This window comes from Tupaia chinensis, unplaced genomic scaffold (assembly GCF_000334495.1).
Source record: "Tupaia chinensis unplaced genomic scaffold, TupChi_1.0 Scaffold000647_1, whole genome shotgun sequence".
NCBI lineage: Eukaryota > Metazoa > Chordata > Mammalia > Scandentia > Tupaiidae > Tupaia > Tupaia belangeri.
This window is the reverse complement of record NW_006160168.1, coordinates 1,248,722-1,270,751: the sequence shown is the minus strand read 5'-3', so window position 1 is coordinate 1,270,751 and position 22,030 is coordinate 1,248,722. Positions and strand designations below refer to the sequence as shown.

Below are 22,030 nucleotides of genomic sequence, written 5' to 3'. Positions count from 1 at the left end.
TAAGATGGGGCTATGATAGGAGAGGCATGACAAGACCAAGGAGAAATTGTTACTAATTTGAAAGTGGTAAATCCTTCTTATATTGAGAAACACGTTATTAAATAAATGTTACTAATGTAACATATATTAACTAAGAAAAAAAGATAGTTTGTTATAGAAAACCTTTCAGTGGGACCAGCAGTTAGCGTAATGACTATGTCACTGGATTCCCATGTAGTCGACCGCGGTTCACGTCCCGGACCTGGTGGCTTAAAAAAAAAAAATTCACGCCAGGTGTGTGTGCATGCGTGCCCAAGATCTCAAGAGGAGAATGAAGGAGAAGGAATTGCGGCGTGGCCATCTTGCCTGGGGGGTGATTTCTCGCTTTCTGTCTCTCTGTCTCTCTCTGGCTGGTGAGCATACACACCTGAAAGCATAAAAACTTCTCCAAAAAAAAAAAAAAGAAAACCTTTCAGTATTTTTGTCTTCCCATAAGTTAATGATGCTAAAATATATTTTAATATTTCCTGTCATAAGATACAGTACTATATTGATGTGCTTGATTGAGCCAATATACAGTGTATTTTGGATGGAAAATTCATTTGTATGCTGTAATGATTTATAGTGAATTAATGTAAAAAATAAATTAAAAGAAAAAAGATACAGTACTATATACATATTTCAATAACTATTTGATTGATCATGTAAGGTTTAAGAAGTAGTACAAAAACAAGTTTGAGACATTGTCATTTTAGTGCATGTATGATTTCGGTTTTGGTTTGAGTGAAAAATATCCAAATGTCTTTATTTCGTGATCTTTAAGTAGCTAATAGTTTATCATCTCTAAATGTATCAGGTCATTGGAAAAGACATGACATATTTTTCTGTTTTTCTATGTAAAAATGTGTCATGACTTTTCTGATGACCCAATATTTTTTGAAAAATCCATTTTCTAACGCAGGGTGTATACCACTTGAGAAAGTCATGCTGTTCTTTTTTTTTCCAATTAGTCACCAAAGCCTGCCTGCTTGGGCAGGATTCTAGTTAATGAGTTATGCAAATGTTGAGCATCATTTGACCTAGACTTTGATGCTTCTAGTAGGCTGTGATTTGCTAATTCTTTGAAAATCTTACACCCCTTTGTTTGAGTAAAGCATTCTGGTTTTTTGTGCGTGTTCCTCTTTGCCATACTCAAACATTTGGGAAATGGAAATAGGGAAGCAGTTGCTTCTTAGAAAAACTATAGATGAATGGAACAGGAACTGCAAAATTAGCAAAATGGAACAGGAACTGTTGATCTTGTTATTATTGCTTTTGCTTATTTTTTCTCCTTTGCTAGGAGACCTGTTATGATGATGTGTGTAATACTCACCACACTCCCCAGCTTCAGCTTTTCTATAGCAGTGACTGAGGTATGGCATTTTATTTCTTCTGTTATAAGGCTTTGAGATGTCAAGATTACCTGTTAATGGGATTTGATAGAATGGTGTGCTCAGCAAATCTGTAATACATTTATTCTTCTTCCAAATTGTAATATATTTATTTAATGTACCAAGATCATTACCTCTGTGATTGTGGAAGAAAGTCTTGCAGATAGTTTTTTAAAGATTACCTTTGCGCTTATATGGGTGAGGCACAATATTATTTTGAAATAGTAAACAAGAAATTTGAAAGTTAATCTACATGTGTTTTTTCTACTAGAAGTTTTTCATGGTTTTCCTCAGGTTTTAAATAAAATATGATAAGATCTAAGGGAACAATCACTTATACTTTAAGACCTTTCATAATCTGTTGACAAATAATTTTCACATGATAGTTCTTAGAAAATAACTTTTATTTTTTTTTTTACTAAATCTGCTTCAAAAGGATACAATGAGTTATCTACAGAGTAGGATTATTATTGATAGAACTTTGATCTGCGAGAACTTTATTGCCCAAGAAGGTTAGAGAAGACTGTACTAGTAATCTATTTAATTTGCAAGGCAATTTGAAAGATATAATTTTCATTTCCCCAAGTACACAACTAAATTACCTTGTGGTGTTTCTTTCACATGTCGAGGAAATATTTACTAAGTGCGTATTACATGTAGGCATGGTGTTAGGTCCTGGGGACAGAGTCTCTGGCTTTCAGCAATTAATTCTGCTAATTAAGAATAGTTTATTTGGCTTATGATTCCAGTTGTTAAACAGTTCAAAGGTGTGCAGGGGTCCTCAGGCCAAGCTACACCATTGGGTAACAGAGGGAGAGAGGATGAGAGAGAGAGGTGCACTGCTCTCTCTTTCGTCACCACCTGTTCTTACGAGAACTAACCCCTAGAATTCTCACAGTCTCTCACATGAGACTGATGCTTCCATGATCCATTCACTACCCACTAGGTTCAAATTCTCAAACATGAACTTTTTAGGGAACAAATCACTAAACTGTAGCACAGGCTATTAGAGTTCATCATACTTTCTACATTAGGATGATATATGACTGCGTGGTAACCTCCAGAACATCACCCAAATGTATTTTACAGAAAACGAACAGCAATAAATAAATAAATAAATACTTCAGTCGACATTTCTTAGTTTCTCCTTCCTCATCCCTAAAAACTTTGTAAAGTATGTGAGGTATTTTGAAGAGCTTTGAATTTTAGTTAAGAGGCCAGCAGGTGGCATGGTGATTAAGGCATCAAACTCCCATGTATTTAACTATAGTTTGAGTCCTGGATCTGCAGGCTTAAAAATCACACTGGGCCCATATATGTGCATGCCCAAAATCGCGCAAGGAGAATGGAGGAGAAGGGATTGCAGTGTGGCTATCTCCCTTGATTTCTCACTTTCCCTCTTAGTGTCTCTCTCTGACTCTGTGATGGATGCATGTGCCCTGTGACAAAAACCTAAAAAAAAAAATAGTTTATAACTTTTCAAGATATACCTTGATGATAAAATGATTCTATATCTCAAATCTAATAATCCTTTTTAAAAGTTCATGATGTGTCACTCCCTGTTGCATATGTATTTTTCTTTTTTACTTATTTAATTTTTCATTGACATGTACCACACAAGCAGAAAAATGCACAAAATATATAACTGTACAATATCAATGAAATCTTCATAAAGCAAATGCCTCTGTGAGTACTCCTCAGGTCAACTGACAGGTACACCACAAACAGAAAAATGCACAAAATATATAACTGTACAATGAAATCTCATAAAGCAAATGCCTCTGTGAGTACTCCTCAGGTCAACAAAGAAAACTTTGGGTAGCTCTACCTGTGACCCTCCCTCTTCCCCCAAGGTAACTTTTATTTTGACTGTTATTACCACAGGTCAATTTGCCTTTTTTTGAATTTTTATAAGAAGCAGTCAAATTATGGATGACATGCCATATACAGCTTCTATATAGTAGGTATGTCATTTGTGTCATGCTTCATTTATTCAGAAGTATGGTTGTGAGGGTCATAACTGCAGTTCATTCACTTTTATTGCCATAGAGCATTTCTTTTGTGAAGATATACTTGAGCACTTCTGCTCAGAATGACCATTTCAGTTGTTTCCAGTTCGGGCTATGAAAAATAATGCTGCTGCGAGTGTTCTTGGTTTTGTGCGTGGTACATATGTACAAGCATTTCAGTAGATTAAATACATGGGAGAAGAATAAATAGGTCATAAGACTTCAAATGCTCAGTTGTATCGGATAATGCCAAGTAGTGACTGGGAAGATGATACTGATTTCTGAGGTAGAAAATTCATTAGCAGATGGGAACCAACAGTTAGCGTAATGGCTATGTCGCTGGACTCCCACGTAGTCAACCGTGGTTCGCGTACCGGACCCGGTGGCTTAGAACTCACGCCAGGCGCGTGTGTGTGCGTGCCCAAGATCCCGAGAGGAGAATGGGGGAGAAGGGACTGCGGCATGACCATCCCCCCTGGGGGGTGATTTCTCGCTTTCTGTCTCTCTGTCTCTCTCTCTCTGTCTGGCGAGCGCACGCGCCCTGTAGCAAAAAACCTCTCCAAAAAAAAAAAAAAAGAAAAGAAAAGAAAATTCATTAGCAGAGAATGAGCATTTCTGTTGCCCCACATTTTCACGAGCATTTGCGTTGTAAGCCTTTTCATTCTAGCTATACTGGTGTGTATGTCCGTGAGTCTTAGTTGAAAGTTTCATTTCCCCAATAATTAATGAAGTTGAACAACTTTTCATCTTGCCTTTTTTAATTCTCTTTTTGCTATAGGCCATGTGTGCTCGACAGAGAGACAGAGAAAAAAAGTGAGAAATCACCTCCCCCACCCCAAAGGTGGGGGATTGCCCTGCTGTAATCTCTTTTCCATTCTCCTCCTTGGACCTTGGGCATGCATACACATACACCTTGGCATGATTTTCCAATCATTGAGTCCTAGACTCAAACTGTGGTCAGCCAGTGGGAGTCCAGTGATGTAACCACTTTGCCATTTACTGGCCCCACCTTTTTCATTTTAAGGTTTTAGCCATAGCGTGTGCACTTTCCAGAGAGAGACAGAGAGAGGGAAAGTGAGAAATCATCCCTCAAGGGGGCTGGCCATGCTGCAATCCCTTCTCCATTCCTCTCTTGGGATCTTGGGCATGCAGGCACATATGCCTGGCATCATTTTTAAGTTGCTGTGTCCTCCATAGCTTGAACCACAGTCAGTCATATGGGGATCCAGCAACTTAATCACCATGTTACCTGCTTGCCCTGATCTTGCCCATTTTTTATTATGTTGCTTCCCCCCCACACACACAGTGCCAGAGGACATATGGGCTCACCCCAGAGACAGACAGAGAAGGGGAGGAAAAATACACCACTGGGCTAGCCTGCAGGGTGGTGGTCAAGGCAGCTGTATCTCACATGTCTGACCATACGTGCAGGTTCTAGATCCTGAGTCTTGAGAGACACATTGGGCATGTGTCCTCCAAATCTCAAAAGGATAGAATGAGGAAGAAGGGACTGTAGGGTGACCATGCTCTATGGGGGATGCTTTCACGCTTTCTCTCTGTGTCTCTGTCTCTCTCTCTGGTAAGGGCACATGCCCTCTGCCAAAAACTTAAAAAAAAAAAAAAAAAAAAGAAAAGAAAAGAAAAGAAAGAAAATAGAAAGCCCCAAGGGGCACGGTCACGCCACAATCCCTTCTCTATTTCTTCATCCTTTCAGGATTTGAGGTATGCCTGCACATGCTCCTGGCATACTTTTTGAACTGCTATGGCCAGTATTCAAACTATGTGATTGACCATGTGGAATCTGGCTCTCTTAACCACTAGGCAATGGGGCTGAGCCCTGCACACACACACATGGGGGAGAGAAAAAAAGAGAAATATGGGTGTCCCTCACCAGGTCTGGTCATGCTCTGATCCCCTTTCTCCAGTCTTCCAATCCTTGGGATCTGGAGCACTTGCGTGAGTAGAATCCAGTCCCTCTTGAGCAGTGCGTTACAGTGGTGCCATGGAGCCAACTGTATTGCTTAATTGTTTTGTTTTTGTTTTTGTTTTAAGAGAGATTTTTTTGTTGTTGTTATAGGACACGTACACTCACCGGAGAGAGAGAGAGAGAGACAAAAAGCAAGAAATCACTCCCCAGGGGGGATGGCCATACCACAATCCCTTCTCCTCCATTTTCTTCTTAGGATTTTGGGCATGCACACACGCACATGTATGTGCTCAGTGTGAATTTTAAGCCACCAGGTCTGGGACTCAAGCCATAGTCAACTATTTAGGAGTCTAGTAATATAACCATTATGCCATCTATTGGCCCCTCTTGCTTAGTTTTTAAAAATTGATTTGGAATTGATTCATTATCATCATTATAAGCCCATTGATGATTCTGCTTTGCAAATACCTTTATACTGTGTGGACACTTTTACCTTCCTTACTGGTCTCTTTTGATGAGAAGAAGTCTTCATTTAAAATCAGTCCAATTTATCAATGTCTTTCCTTAATGGATACTTGCTTCTGATCACTTGTTTGAGAAGAATTTGTCTTATTGTTAATATGAATCTCAAAGGCCTAAACATAGTCCCCTCTGTGATATTATTTTGGAGACTATATTATTTTCCCCTTCTCTTTTAGATTCACAATTCACCTGGAATGGATTTATCTGTATGTTGTGGGGTAGGGAGTCTTTTTTTTTTTTTTTTTTCCAAATGACATCCAGTGGACTGAGTAGCATTTATTAAAACGTCTGTCCTGCCCACATTTGTCTACAGTGCTGTCTTTGGTATAAGTCAGGGGTGCACATCATGATCTCATCCTGGGCTTTCTGTTCTGCCTCATTGCCCAGATTTCCACCCCTGTACTAATGCCACACTGTTTTGTTTTGTTCTGTTTTGTTTTTGAGAGCTGTTTGCTGTAGGGTACATGTGCTTGCCAGAAAGACAGAGAGAGACAGAGAGACAGAAAGTGAGAAATCACCCCCTGGGGGGATGGCCACACCGCAATCCCTTCTCCTCCATAATCCTATCCGGATCTTGGGCGTGCACACACACACACGCCTGGTGTGAGTTTAAGCCACTGGGTCTGAGACTCAAACCATGGTCAACTACATGGGAGTCCAGTGACATAGCCATTACACCAACTGCTGGTCCCCATGCCACACTGTTTGAATGCTTGGACTTTTATAGTAGTTCTTTATATTCAGAAGAGTAAAATTTTCTATGTCCTTTTTCATCTAGAGCTTCTTGCCCTTTATATTTCTATATATTTCTATAAATTTTAGAATCAATTTGCCATTTTCCATGAAAAGTTGAAATATGATTTGCATGGTATCATTTAAAAAATTCATTACCTTTCTTTCTCTTTCTTTCCTTTCTTTTTTTTTTTCTTTTTTTGTTCTTTATCAGAAGGTATGTGTGCTCACCAGAGAGACAGACACACCAAGAGGGAGAAAGCACTCTGAGATGGGACACCACCACCCCTTCTCCTCCATTTTCACATCCTGTCAGGATTTGGGGCACATGTACATATATGCACATGAGTCTGGCATACTTTTCAAGCCAGACGGAGCCAGAAATTGAACATCAGACATCCATGTGGGATCTAGCTCCTTTAACTGAGCTGGCTCTAATTATTTTCTAACTTTTTCTCTTTAGTATTTAGAAATAACTCACCATTTTGAGGGGACTTTTTTCCATATACAATCATATAGGCTAGGACCAATATTATGATTTATTCGTTCCAATACATGCACTGTTTCTTTCACTTGCCTTAAGACCACTAATACAATGTTGAATAGAAATGTTCACAGCAACACATTGTCTTGTTCCTGAGCTCAGAGGGAAATCTTTCGATATCTCACCATTATATGATGCTTGTCATAGGTTTTTTTTTTTTTGATACCTTAAGCATGAAGGAAATACCCAGGACCTGGCTGGTTTTTTCTGGGCTTTCCCTTCTTGGAAGATCCTAAATGCCGATATGTGTCCCCCTTGCTTTTGAGACTGGATTCTCAGAGGCTGTGTCTGGCACTTCAGGTGGAAGAAATTACCCATTCCGTTTTCATTGTGATCCTACTATTGCATTTTTACATGTATTAAACATGTTCTGTATTTAACTGAAAACTCTTCTCTTAATATGAATCCTTATTGTATTTTTAGTTATAATTCAAATCTTTGTTAAGCTTAGAATTTAAGAGGCTAAAAACCAAACTTCTAGTTTTTTTAGTTTTGCTATAGGTTGTTTGTGTTCACTGGAAGTAGACAGAAAGCCCCCAACCCCCACCCTGCCCCATGGAGTATAGCCACACTGCAGTCCTTTCTCCTCCATTCTCCTGCTAGGATTCTGGGTATGAATGCACATGTACCTGGGTGATTTTCAAGTCACGAGTCAGAGACTCAAACCACATTGTTGACCATGTGGGATACACCTGCCTTCACCTCCATGCCAACTTCCAGCCCTCAAGCTTTGAGTTATTTAGTAAATATATTTATAATTTAATTAGAACTACATTCAGACTATTGAAAATTTTGAATAAAGAAAGCACAATAATCTAATGCTTCAAAATGGTTTTCCAAAAACAGGTTCAAAAGAACAATAACAGTTCGGCTAATATATTACCCGATACTTTACCCGACCTGCCAGTGTCTCTGGTTGTGACATCTTTGATCGTGGTTGACATTATTGAAAAACTAAGGATATATCCTCTCAGAGGGAGTCAAAAGAGTAAGTATTCTTTTAAGTATGAATATTTTTTAAAGTTTGATAACTTTTCAGCTTTCTGTTATTCTTTTTTTTTCTTTTTGACATGTTTAATAATACCTTTTCTTAGTGCCCACAGTACTGATAGATTTCAAATGAAGACACCAAAATTTAATTATTTAAAAATCTACTTTGATAGCTAGACAGTTATTCTTATCTTTTATTTGCATTTTTCTAGTACTAATAAATTAAGTTACCAAATATTGAATACCAAAGACTTTAATGTTGAGTCTAGCAAAAATATTATCTAAGTAAATTATTGTAAGTTTATATTTTTATTAGAACTCTTTTAAAACCATAGGTTTAGATGACTAAAGAGTTTAGTATGAATATTTTCATAGAAGAAATGAACATGACTACTGCAGTTGTGTTCTAAATTGTTATGTGTTTTTAATTGTGGATTATAAAAATGACAAAGATCACACTAATAAAACCAAGAAAAGCCATATTTCTCTAAAATGACCAGTTGAAATTAAATTTTAGTGGCCTTAAAAACAAGAATTTTGGGGGCTGACAGGTGGCATGGTGGCTAAGATGCTGGACTCCCACATGGCTGATTGCAGTTCAAATCCCAGACCTGGAAGTTTGCTCTCTTACTCTCTCTCTTTCTCTTTTTATCTCTGTGTCTCTCTCTGATCTAACTGAAGAACAATAATAAATAAAAATGAATAATTCTAAAAATATCCAAGTATTTTGTTAATAGAATATTTTGTTTGTTTCATCATAAATTCCTTCAAGTTTCATTTAATTTTGTGTGATAGTATCTATGCTTCATTTGTATTATCTGAATGTTACCATTATTGACTGGCTAAAATTTTGTCGTGTTGTGCATTCGAAATGGTTAGATTTCATAAGATTACTTCCTGACAGGTAATGGAGTAAATTGAATAAGTCATAGGAGAATACGTTGAAGTGACAGGGAGAACTACTAAAGCCAGTTAATTGTTTATGGGTCGTATACCACTGTTATGGTTTGAATGTGCCCCTCAAAGTTTACACATTGGAAATCTAATCCCCAAGGCAACAGTGTTGACAGGTGAGACTTATTTAAGAGATGATTCAGTCATTATACCCCGCTGTCATAAATGGTTAATGCTATGATCTTGGGGGTGAGTTTCTTATGACTGGAATGGGTTCTTGATAAATCAAGAGTCAGTTTACAGCCAGCCCCTTAGCCTAGTAGTTAAGGGAGCCAAATCTCACATGGCTGACCACAGTTTGAATCCTATCACCAATGACTTGAAAAACATCCTGGGTACCTGTGCATGCATGCCCCAAATCCCTATGGGATGGTGAAATGGTGTTGCGATAACCATCAAGAGATACTACCTACCTCTTTCTGTCTCTCTGACAAGTGGACATGCCCTCTGACAATTGAAAAAAAAAGATTTTTAGCCCCCTTTCATCTTTCTTTCTCATGAATTCTCTTTCTCTTCCAAGTCTCCTGTTAGGGACAGTCTGGCAAAAGGCCTTTACCAGATGTATTCTCTTAACATTGTACTTTCCAGTCTCTAGAACGGAAAGAAATAAACCTTTGTTCTTTACAAATTAGTCAGCCTGCAGTATTCTGCTATAGTGACACAAAAAGCATTCACAACCCTCCAGTTACCTTGACCCTTGAACTTAAATAAAACCTGGGTTGAAGGCCACCAGGAAATCGGAGACTCTCATCTTGCACTTTGTACCTGGGTGGGAGACAATGGGCTACTGTACTTAGCATTACACAGGTGACAAGTACACACGGTGGGGTGGCAGACAGGGGCCATCTGCTGAGGGAAAGGCATTCCCAAGGTACCTCTACCTGCCAGAGCCAAGTATGTTTATCTTAAACCAAAGCGATTTGGGAATCTCCAAACCCTGCTACATTTCTAAACTCTGTAAGGATGGAAATCTATTTTGAAATCAGACTGTTGTTGATGACTCTGTATTTTCCATGTTAATGTGAACTCTCTATCCAGGTTAAAAGTTCTCTTTTTTTTCCTTCTTCTTTTTAAATATTTATTTTTTTTTAGTTTTTTTTTTTTTTTTTTTGGCCATAGGGCATATGCATGCGTTCAGTACAGAGAGATAGAGAGAGGGAAAGTAAGAAATCACACCTGAGGGGGCGGGGTGGTCATGCTGCAATCCCTTCTCCTTTAGTCTCCTTATGGAATTTTAGACACACTTACACACGCCCGGCATGATTTTCAAGTCACCAAGTCAGGGACTGAAACTGCAGTCGGCATGTGAGAGTCCAGCACCTTATCCATCAGGCGACCTGCTGGCCCTTAAAGTTCTCTTTTTTTGATAAGAAATGCACATGTATATTGTGATAAATGAGTTTGTTAATATTTTACTTTCGTCAATGATGAGTTGGAAGTTTAAACAGGAACTTTTCCCGTGTCGAGAAGTGAAGATAGAGTTGAAGTAGAGTACCTCTCCATAGAAGTTAGCCTTGGAGAAAAGACTCTAGAAAATTTCGTACAACTGTTCTTTCTCATATGAAGGGTCTCCTTGAGCTGTTCTCAGCCCCAACTTAAGAGGATTAATATCTGGTTTCATAACTCTGCCATTTATTAAAATCACACTAAAAATCTAGCCTTCACTCAAAATAATTTTTATAAATGTTAACTATGCATTTAATTTGTATACGAACTTCAAATTCAAATAGTCTCTTACCCTCTTTTAACTTGTATACTAATAAAATAAATATGTGAATTTTGAATCCATGGGGTATTCTCTTTTTTTCCCTGGAACTTAAATGGATATGTGAATATATTAGCATCTAAAATCTTAATACATAAATCAGAATCTAAGCAGTTGTGCTATAAATATGGTAGCACACCTTGTGGTCCTTCAGAATCGAAGAAACTGAATAAGGGTAGATGACAAACAAGGTGTAGAATAATTTCACTGCCTTTGGAAAAGTGGGGAAGGGCCAGTGGGTGGTGTAGTGGTTAAGGCACTGGACTCCCATATGGTTGACCATGGTTCAAGTCCTGGACCCAGTGGCTTAAAATTCACACTAGGCAGGTGGTAGCACACCTTGTGGTCCTTCAGAATCGAAGAAACTGAATAAGGGTAGATGACAAACAAGGTGTAGAATAATTTCACTGCCTTTGGAAAAGTGGGGAAGGGCCAGTGGGTGGTGTAGTGGTTAAGGCACTGGACTCCCATATGGTTGACCATGGTTCAAGTCCTGGACCCAGTGGCTTGAAATTCACACTAGGCAGGTATGCATATGCGTGCCCAAGATCCTTAGAAGAGAGTGGGGGAGAAAGGATTATGGTGTAGCCATCTCCCCTGAGGAGTGATGTCTTACTTTCTCTATCTCTCTGTTTCTCTGGGGAGTACATGCACCCTATAGCAAAAATCTCTCTTAAAAAATAAAAAATAAAAGTGGGAAAAGTGAGTTTGTTCAGTGCTCTATCTAGATAGTTTGAAATGAATGCGTATCTGTTGGCTTGTAGCAGTTAGGTAGAAAATGGGCGTGTTTGGGAAGTAAAAATAAAGTTTGGTTGGATTTCCTACCTGAGTCAATAAATCTGTTGGTGGAATGAAAGTTTGCCTTCTTGGGACCAGCAGTTGGCATAATGGCTATGTTGCTGGACTCCATGTAGTTGACTGCAGTTCGAGTCCTGGACTCGGTAGCTTAAACTCATGCTAGGGGTGTGTTGTGAGAGTCACCCAATGTGCATGTTTTGCATGTTTTGTGTGTGCCCAAGCTCCTACAAGGAGAATGGAGGAGACGGTATTGTGGCATGGCTATTCCCCCTGGTGGGAGGCGATTTCTCATTTTCTGTCTCTCTGTCTCTCTCTTTTCCTGGCAACTTCTTGCGCCCTATGGCAAAAGCTTCTCAAAAAAAAAAAAAAAAAAAGAAAGAAAGAAAGAAAGTTTGCCTTCTTAAAACAATTGCTACTTGTTTCTCAAGTCATCATTTTGGAAACCTAAAGGCTGTTTTAAACACTACTTTGGAATTACAGGAGAAGGTGTTAGGAAGCTGAACTGAGGTCTTTGGATGTTTATTTGCTTAGTAGTTGATGTTTTATTTGGGGAAATAAAAAAAGGTTCCTTTCCTAAATGTTTAAAAACCATTAATAAGGACCAGCATGTGGTGTGGTTGTTAAGGTGCTGAACCCCCACATAGTGGACCATGTTTCAATTTCAGGACCTGGTGACTTAAAACTCTTGGTGGGTGCACATGCGTATGTACCCAAAATCCCAGGGGGAGAATGGAGGAGAAGGGATTGCAGCGTGGCCATCCCCTCCCTCCCAGGGCATGGTGTCTCACTTTCCCTCTCTCTCTATCTCTCTCTGGTGACCGCACACACCCTATGGAAAAAAAAAAGGATCTCACTGGGTACCAGCAGTTAGCATAATAGCTATGTTGCTGGACTCCCACGTAGTCAACCACAGTTCGCATCCTGGACCTGGTGGCTTAAAACTCACGCTGGGCGCGTGTGCGTGCGTGCCCAAGATCCCAAGAGGAGAATGGAGGAGAAGGGATTGCGGCGTGGCCATCCCCCCCTGGGGGGTGATTTCTCGATTTCTGTCTCTCTGTCTCTCTCTGTCTGGTGAGTACACGCGCCCTATAGCAAAAACCTCTCCAAAAAAAAAAAAAAGATCTCTCACTTAGAGCTGTAGGTCTTATCTCTTTCTAGGGCAGTACCATGACTGAGGAAGTCAATACTCAGTCTCCCTAGGCCCAGCTCCTTGGGAATTACAACTTTCTATCACCCAGAGGCAAAGTGAGCCCCCACCTAAGGATTTGTGGCTGCTGTTGCTCTAGGTAAACTCTGCTTTGCAGGTTGAACAGGCCCGTCCTGGTAGGGTACACTCACGTTTGAGATACAATACCTACAAAAACCAGATAACTTTTTTCGTTCAGAAAGATTTTTGCTATAGGGCATGTGCGCTCACTGAAGAGACAGAGAGAGAGAGTCAGAGAGACAGAAAGTGAGAAATCATCCCCCAGGGAAGATGGCCACACCATAATCCCTTCTCCTTCATTCTCCTCTTGGAATTTTGGACTCTTATACACATTCACCTGGTGTGAGTTTCAAGCTGCTGAGTCCAGGACTCAAATCGCAGTCGACTACATGGGAGTCCAGCAACATAACCATTATGCCATCTGCTGGTTCCCCCCAAAACAGGTAACTTTTGAAATATGCCATTTCAGTTGTTAACTTCAGTTAGGAAAACTTATTGTATAACTTCTTCCCTTAATATATAACGAATAGCATTCTTAGCATGGTATCTTCTGCTGCATCTTTTTTTTTTCTACCTCTACAGGTTGCCTTTCCCAGAATGTCATATAGTTGGAATCATAAACTCATAGACAGCATTTTTAGAGGGTTTTTCACTTAATAATGTGCTTTTTCTCCATATCTTTTCATAACTTGATAGCTCATTTTTTTTTTTTGGAGAGGTTTTTGCTATAGGGTGCGTGCACTCGCCAGACAGACAGAGAGAGACATAGAGACAGAAAGCGAGAAATCACCCCCCAGGGGGGATGATCACGCCGCAGTCCCTTCTCCTCCATTCTCCTCTCGAGATCTTGGGCACGCACGCACACGCGCCCGGTGTGAGTTCCAAGCCACCGGGTCCGGGACGTGAACTGCAGTCGACTATGTGGGAGTCCAGCGACATAGCCATTATGCTAACTGCTGGTTCCCAATAGCTCATTTTTATTAGTGCTGAATAATATATTATTGTTCAATGTATCACAGTTTATTCACTAACCTACTGCCAACCAAAAAAAAAAAAAAAAGGTAAGGCATAATTAGTGAAATTAAATGGCTTATTTGAGGGTCAGCAGGTGGCATGGTGGCTGAGGCACTGGCCTCCGACATGCCTGAACGCGATCTGAGTCCAGGGCCTGGCAGCTTGCTTTCTCACTTTCCCTCTCTGTCTCACTCTGGTGAGCACACATTTGCCCTGTAGCAAATTAAAAAATAAAAATAGTAATCAATAAAATTAAATAAATAATTAAAATTTTAAAAATGAAAGTGGTTTATTTAAGCCTGAGTTTAGGATGAGTTGCCTGAGCGAGCAGATTTCTAGTTTATAAAACCTGTGCTTATTGCTTCTGTCATTTTATTGGTTGAATAATATTCTACTGTATTAATTAATTCTTGCATAGTTTATCATATTCATAAATTTTAATTCTATTATATTAATAAACGATTTTTCCCTGTAAGTTAGAATTATCTATCAATTGTTTTCTCAAAAAAATGTACATTTATATGTTTAATGAGGAAAAATCAGATTCTCTGTAAGGTACTCATTTGTTAATTGAAAAGTAACTAGTAAATAGTCTATTTAATCCCTGTTTTCGGACAGCTAGATTTGTTGTCGTTTTTAACTGATATTATGACTTTTGTTAAAAGGGGTTGTGAAGAAAAGGCAAGGGCATGGTTAGAATCAGTAGGGCCATGAGCGTTTGGTTGGGCAGAGGTGACAAGTCCCCGTTGGGTCATATGTATATGTGGGTGCAGGAATCCGTGTTTAAAGGGACCCTATGCTCTGTGTGGGTGTCAGAACCATTCAGTGAGGTGACTGGCAAAACAGAAGGTGGGACAGAGAGAGTTAACTGCCCCTGGATGGGAGCCGAGTGATATCAGGACGATGACTGCAGGGTGTCCTCAGAAGACCTGAGCACCGGCTCATGCCCAGACTCCTTGCCAACAGCAATGCCAGAAGAAAATGACTGCTATGCACTGGCTGCACTCGTAGAGGACTATGAATGGGGTCATAAAGGGGTCGTATAGGCGGTGTCCTGTGTCAAGCGTGGTGGGCTTACCCTTGGGCTCTTTGCGCAGTGTGTGGTCGGATGGCTTGCTAGAGGTGAGGGCAGCAGCTTATAACATGAGTGGAAAACCTCAGTGCTCTGCAAAAGAGCTGGTGTCCACTGTCATGTCACTGAGACGCTAGGTTTGATGTTGGCAGGAGAAGGTTTTCCAATAAATCTGTTCTCAGTGGCCCTAGTCCAGTTCCTTCTGTGTAGTCTCTTTAATACCCTGAGGCTCAGGCCAAGTGCTGCATGGGCCTCAGCAACATAGGTAATTATTCCCTTAGGTTAAATGCTTAGTTGTGGAATTTCTGGCTCAACATCTGTGCAAGGTTTTAAGCTTTTAGATTTGGGTAGACAAATTTCTCCCTGTAAAGAGTACCATTATTTACCCTCTAAGCACTAGTGTAAAAAAACAAAAACAAAAACAAAAAACCACTGGCAAATTTATTCTATTTCATCTATGCAAATTTCATAGGCAAAATGATATGTTTTTTAAGGCTTTTGCCCTAGGGCATGTGTGCTCACTTGTGAGAGACAGAGACAGTGAGAGAGAAAGTGAAAAATCACCCTCGGGGGGATGGCCAGGCACAGTCCCAGCTTCATTCTTCTCTGGGGATTTTGAGCATACATGCATACGCACTCAGCGTGATTTTCAGGCTGCCCAGTCCAAGACTTGAACTGAGGTTGGGCATGTGGAAGTCTAGTGCCTTAACCACCCCGTCACCTGCTGGCCATGGCAAAATGGTATCTTAGTGCTTTTATAATTTGCTTTTGAAAGTAGTAGTTATATTTGACATTTTCTCATAAGTTTAGTGACTACCAGTATTTTTTTTTAAAGCCATGTATTTGTATCCTTGACCTGAATTTCTATTGATGTGTCTATTTTCTGTACTACTGAATCAATTATTTTATAAATATTGAGAGTGTTAATTTTTTTTTTTTTTGAGAGGTTTTCACTATAGGGCACGTACACTCGCCAGACAGACAGAGAGAGAAAGAGAGATAGAAAGCGAGAAATCACCCCCCGGGGGGATGGTCACGCCACAATCCCTTCTCCTCCATTCTCCTCTCGGGATCTTGGGCATGCACGCACACGCGCCCAGCGTGAGTTTTAGGCCACCGGGTCCAGGATGCGAACCGCAGTCGACTACGTGGGAGTCCAGCGACATAGCCATTACGCTAACTGCTGGTTCGAAATTTAAAATTTTTTAGATAATTTAAGCCATAAATATTTTCTGTAGGGTTTGGTCTTTGAAATTATGCCTTATTTATTTATTTATAAAGAGAAATTTGCTATAGGGCGTGTGTGTGCGCCAGAGAAATAGAGAGAGACAGAAAGACAGAAATCACTCCCTGGGGGGATAGCTACATGTACTTAAAAAAATTATTTTTTTTTCCCTATTACAAGAGAAAATGTTATTAGTAATTTTCTCCAGACAAATTTATGTTTATGTGTCTCATGAGGAAAAGTTAGATTATCTGGAAGGTACACATATGTTAATTTATAAGTAACAAATAAATTAGACATTATAATCAATATGTTTGTTTACTTACCTGGCTTATATTGTTTTTATGGTAATTCTATCAGATATTTCCAACATATAAAATGCACTTACTGAAGTGCTTTAAAAATATCCATTCTGGGGACCAGCAGTTGGCAAAATGGCTATGCCACTGAACTCCCATGTGGTCGACTGTGGGTTCAAGTTCTGGACCCAGTGGTTTAAACTCACACCAGGCGCATGTGCGTGTGTGCCTAAGATTCCAAGAGAATGGAGGAGAAGGGATTATGGTGTGGCCATTCCCCCAGAGGGTGATTTCTTGCTTTCTGTCTCTCTGTCTCTGTTTTTCTGGCAAGTGCATGTGCTCTGTAGCAAAAACCTCAAAAACTTCACACACACACACACACACACACACACACATACACACACACACACATATCAGTTCTGGGGCCAAACGATGGTGAAGTGGTAAAAAGCAATGCTCTGCTAGGTTGACCCACATGGGAAGGCTCTTGGTTAATATCTTGAGACCTCTCTGAGTGTGCTGGGCATACATATGCCCGTGACGTAGGCCTGGCTGAAGCTGGGTATGGATTATGACACAAAGACCCTCTTGAGGTTTCTCTTTTTCTCTCTCACTCATGGAGGAAATAAATAAATGAACTTAAAAACAAACAAACAAACAAAAAACAGAATTGTGCTTAACCACGCCCATGAACCGAATCAAGATCTTTGGGGATGTAACTTGGGTATATGTAGATTTCAGGAAGTTTATGAATGACTTGAATTTACATCTCCAGTGAAGAACCATAGCAGTTCTAATCAGAGTTTCCCTTGGCTATACATTAAATAGCAAGGGGTTTCACATTTTTTTGATATCTAGGCTGCATCCCAGATTAAATTGAATCATAAAATTAGAAGTTAAATCTCAGCCTGATCCTGTGGCCTACTGGTTAAAGGAGTTGGATTCCATATGGCCGACCACACAGTTTGAGTTCTGGTCTTGGTGACTTGTAAAACACCCTAGGAGCCTATGTGTACTCAAAATCTTGACAGTATAGAGACATGGAGGAGAGAAGATTGCAATGTGACCATGTCCCACTGAGGATGCTTTTTGCTTCTCCTCTCTGTCGGTTTCTCTCTGACAAGTTAAAAAATATTAAATCATAATTTTGGGGAGCGAGTCCCAGGCACTAGTCATTTTTGAAGCTCCCCAGGTGATTCACAATTGTGAATATAATAGGGTGGATGGAGAGAAAGAAAGTAGGGGCAAGTCACACTTCCTAATGCCCCCAATTTCTTTGTGAATTAGGAAGCAAATTTTCTGCTGAGAACAGTCAGGATGGATGACAGGGAGAGAGTCTAACAGAATGAGGAAGCTCTGGTGTAACTGCCGTGGGGAATGGGAATGGAGTGAGCCAGGAACAGGAAGAAGGTGGATGAGCAATGTTGAGGGGATGCTGGAGAGTAGAATTGGAGTTATTCTGCAACCACTCTGGATTCTGTAATTTTTTTGTTGTTGTTGTTGTTGAGAGAGAATTTTTCTTTAGGGCACATGTGCTTGCTGGAGAGACAAAGAGAGACAGAGACATAGTAAATGAGAAATCAACCCCCGCTCCCCTTCCAGAGGGGATGGTCACTCTGCACTTCTCTTCCAGGCTCTTCTTGGGATTTGGGCATGCATACACAAGCACCCAGTATCAGTTTTAAGCCACTGGGTCTGGGTCTCTAACCACAGTCAACAACACCGGAGTCCAGCAACGTAACCATTATGCCATCTGCTGGTCCCTAGATTCTGTGATTTTTTTTTTCCAGTCACACTCAGAAGTCTTGGCATTGACTATGGAGAAGATAGAGCCAGAAGGCTGATCCAGGTTTAAAAGTTTGCAGGGTAGGAGTGGAAAAAAGAAAGGGAACTAGCTGTTTATTTCTGAGTTACTTCTTGTCACTTACTAAAATATGATTTCTTAAATAAATTGCAGTAATACTTTTTAAAAAATATTTTAAAAAAGAATTAGTTTATATAAATTCCATTTGTTACAATTTTTTTTTTTTTAATTTGCCCAGAGAGAGAGAGAGAGAGAGAAAGAGAAAGTGAAGAAGCAAGCCTCTGGGTCTGGGACTCAGGCCACAACTGGCCACATGGGAGTCCAGTACTTTAACCACCACACCACCTGCTGGCCCCACAGTGATGATTCTTATTGGACCTCTAAGTTATTTCCGGTGAGTCAGGGGCCACCCATTAAGGTATCCAAGGGGTCTTTGAAAAGTTCATGGAAAATGTGTATTATGAAAAAACTATGCATGGATTTCAGTTTGTTAAAAAGTTTATTTATTTATTATTCCATGAGTAAGATAGACACAGAGAGTGTAAGAAAGAGAGAGAGCACCCCAACAGGGTTTTCACACCATAACCCACCTCCAGCTTCAGCCAGCTCCAGATGACCAGCAGAAGCATGCCTAGCAAACTCACAGAGGTCTCCTGACATGATCCCAGAACCTTCCATGTGGGTCAGGCCTGCAGAATGTGGCATTTTATTGCTATGCTACTGTGTGGTACTCTCATAATTTTTTTGGACCAAAATAAACTTGTACTTTAATTCCTCTTCCACAAACTATTTGAAGGCGCCTCATACATGCGGGGGCTCTTAGCCACAGTTACTCACCAGAATCATCCAGAGTTTTGCTCCAAAGTACATGAGAGCCCTAACTGCTGCTCACCCGACGAGGAGACGGAGCCTGGCGCCTGTGATATTTGGATGATATTTGAAGCTCCACAAAAAATTCTGTGGCCACCCTAATTGAGAACCTCTGATGACAAGAAATATTAGAAGCTGTGACAAATAACCAGGGTAAAGCTGAGAAACCTAATCCATTTTTTCTTTTTTAAAATTTGTCGTAGAGTGCATCCACTCACCAGAGAGAGAGAGAGAAAAAGTGAGAAAGTACCCCCTGGTGGGATGACCATGTCGCAGTCCCTTCTCCTCCATGCTCCTCTGGGATTTTAGGAGTCCATGCACATGTACCCAGAATTCTGGGACTCAAATCACACCGTCAGCCATGTGAGATCTAGCTGCCTTAACCTCCATGCCACCAGCTGGCCCCGAAATCCAAATTTCTAAAGAAACTCACTTTCCAGATTTCCTTGAATACAATTCATACCCTTTAACCCAATAGAATGTAAGAGATGTCACAGGGGTTGGAAAAAAAGTGGTGGGGGAGGGGGCATGCTGCTTTTCTCTGAAGATGTAAAATGAATGGCATTTTGAGTTCCTCTTTGTTTCTTTTTTAAAAACAGCTTATTATACATTATGAGTCCGGAGTGTGAGCTGGGTTTTCATATTGTGTTGTTTTGCAATGTGTTTAGGCATGAGTATGAGGAACACGGTGTCCGGGCCCATGCCAAGGAGGGGGAGGGAGATTTCCTTTCCTACCCTCCCTTTGCTATTTAGAAGGAGGAAGTTTCAGGAAAGTATGTCAGTTCTAGTGTTTTCCCCCCTTATTAAGAAATGAGTAGCCATTTACCAGACTGGGGTGAGGGAAGGGTAGAATTTCTGATTTATACCTTCTTATGAAGTCCCAGCTGTCAGGATTAGATCTGGGTGGACTGGGCCAACACGGCCCTGGAGGGAGCCCTGTGCCAACAGACATAGACCGTCAGGGGCCGTCAACATCCTGAGTTAAGGCCTTCTCGGGTGAAGACAGCTTTTCATGATTTCAACAGTTTGCTGTTAAATTGTTCATTTTTTTAAGTGGGAAAAATTGTGAACAATTTTAGTACATAAAGTGAGACACTTGGGAGTTGCAGGGTATTTTCAAAGTAAATGTTTCAGGGAGACCAATGGGAATAAGGGACATAAAGAATTCAGCATGCAGTACTTTCCAACACCCAGTCTTGTTTTCCATATCATTAACCATGATTTTCTTTCTCTCTTTCCTTTTCTTTGCTTTTTTTAATTTATTTGTTTGTTTGTTTGTTTTGGTATAAGGTGTGTGTACTCACCAGAGGGAAGGAAAGTAAGAAATCACCTCCCAGGGCTGGCAGGCAGTGTGGTGGTTAAGGACATTGGACTCCCACATGGCCGACTATAGTTCGAATCCCAGACCTGGTGGCTTGCTTTCTCACTTTTCCTCTCTTTCTCGCTCACTCTGTCCCTCTCTGGTCAAATTTAAATAAATAAATAAATAAATAAATAAATAAATAAATAAATAAATAAAGTTAAATTTAAAAAAGAAAGAAAGAAAAGATTACACAGCAGTCTCTTCTCTTCTATTCTCCTCTTGGGTTTTTGGGCACATAGTAACATGTGCCCAGCGTTATTTTTAACTAGGTTCAGGACTCGAATCACGGACACCCACATGGGAATCGAGCACCTTAACCACCACACCGCCTGCTGGACCCGTCATTGATTTTTAAAAATTATTTATTATTATTTTAAGTTTGCTATAGAGTATATGTACTCACCAGTGAGAGACAGAGAAAGTGAGAAAACAAGCCACCAGGTCCAGACCTTGAACTGCAATCGACCATGTGGGAGTTCAGTAGCCTAACCACCATGCCACCCACTGGCCCCTGTCATTGATTTTCAATATTTACATTTTCTTGCTGGAATTGAAGAGGTGATCACCTACATAACGTATAGATTTTTCTGGTCACTTTTTTTGTTTGTTTACCTTACATGTATATTGTAGTGGGAATGCCATTTTCCCCCTCATATTCTGTTTCCGCTTACTATTTTAGGATCCCAAATGCCCGTACTTCTGGTGTGCACGAAGGGGTAGTTGTTCTAAGGGCTGCTTCCTGTGAGCTCACAAACACGGTCTTCTTGTAATCACACATCTGCCCTTTTCTTCCCCTGCCTGGTGACCCCTCTTGCTGGTACCTGGGAGGCCTCTGAAACACGTTGAAGCCCGGCTCCACTGCTGATGCCGCCTCTCAGTCTGCTGAAGTCCTGTTGGGCCATCCAAGTGCCACGCCACACTGGCACGCTCTGCGGGGCCAGGTGCCCTGTTAGGTCTTTTACCATTGAGTATGCAGGTCCCTCCGCTGTGCTGCAAGGGGCTCGCAGTGTCTTCCAGGGGGGTCAATCCTCATGGCCTTGCTTATAGGGTTCTCTCTACAGAACCAGAGCCAGAGGGCAAGCTAGGTGGCCGACCCTGGCAGGGCTCCAAAGTCCTTCCTCCTGTGGACTCAGGGGGATCATCCTTGAACCAACCTTCTCTGCTTTGTCTTGTTTGCCTCAGTTGCAGGCTTTTTTTCCCAGCATGCTCATTGCTCCCTCATGCCAACAGACTCCAGTCAAGAAATCTCTCACTGGGGTTAGCAGGTGGTGGATAGGCTAAGGTGCTAGACTCCCGAATGTAGTTAACCAATGTTCTAGTCCAGTAATGGCAGCTTGAAACTCACTCCAGGTGCTCATGTGTGCTCAAAATCCCGTGTCCAAAAACCCAAGAGGAGAATGGAGAAGGGATTGCAGCATGGCCATCCTGCCTCGGGGGTTGATTTCTCACTTTCTGTCTCTCCCTGTCTCTTTGGATAGCACATGAGCCCTACAGCAAAAATCTCTCTCAAACAAAGGAAATCTCTC

At 40.7% G+C, this 22,030-nt stretch overlaps 1 protein-coding gene across 1 annotated transcript in view; it reads left to right on the top strand.

Annotated features, from left to right (window-relative positions):
- The window catches only part of TMEM236 (transmembrane protein 236), a 44,824-nt gene that overhangs the window by 12,945 nt on the left and 9,849 nt on the right, over nucleotides 1-22,030 (top strand). The window contains exons 2-3 of the mRNA XM_006159740.2: nucleotides 1,319-1,391; nucleotides 7,990-8,131. Of these exons, the coding sequence (XP_006159802.1) occupies nucleotides 1,319-1,391; nucleotides 7,990-8,131 (215 nt within the window). The remainder of the gene's footprint in view (nucleotides 1-1,318; nucleotides 1,392-7,989; nucleotides 8,132-22,030) is intronic.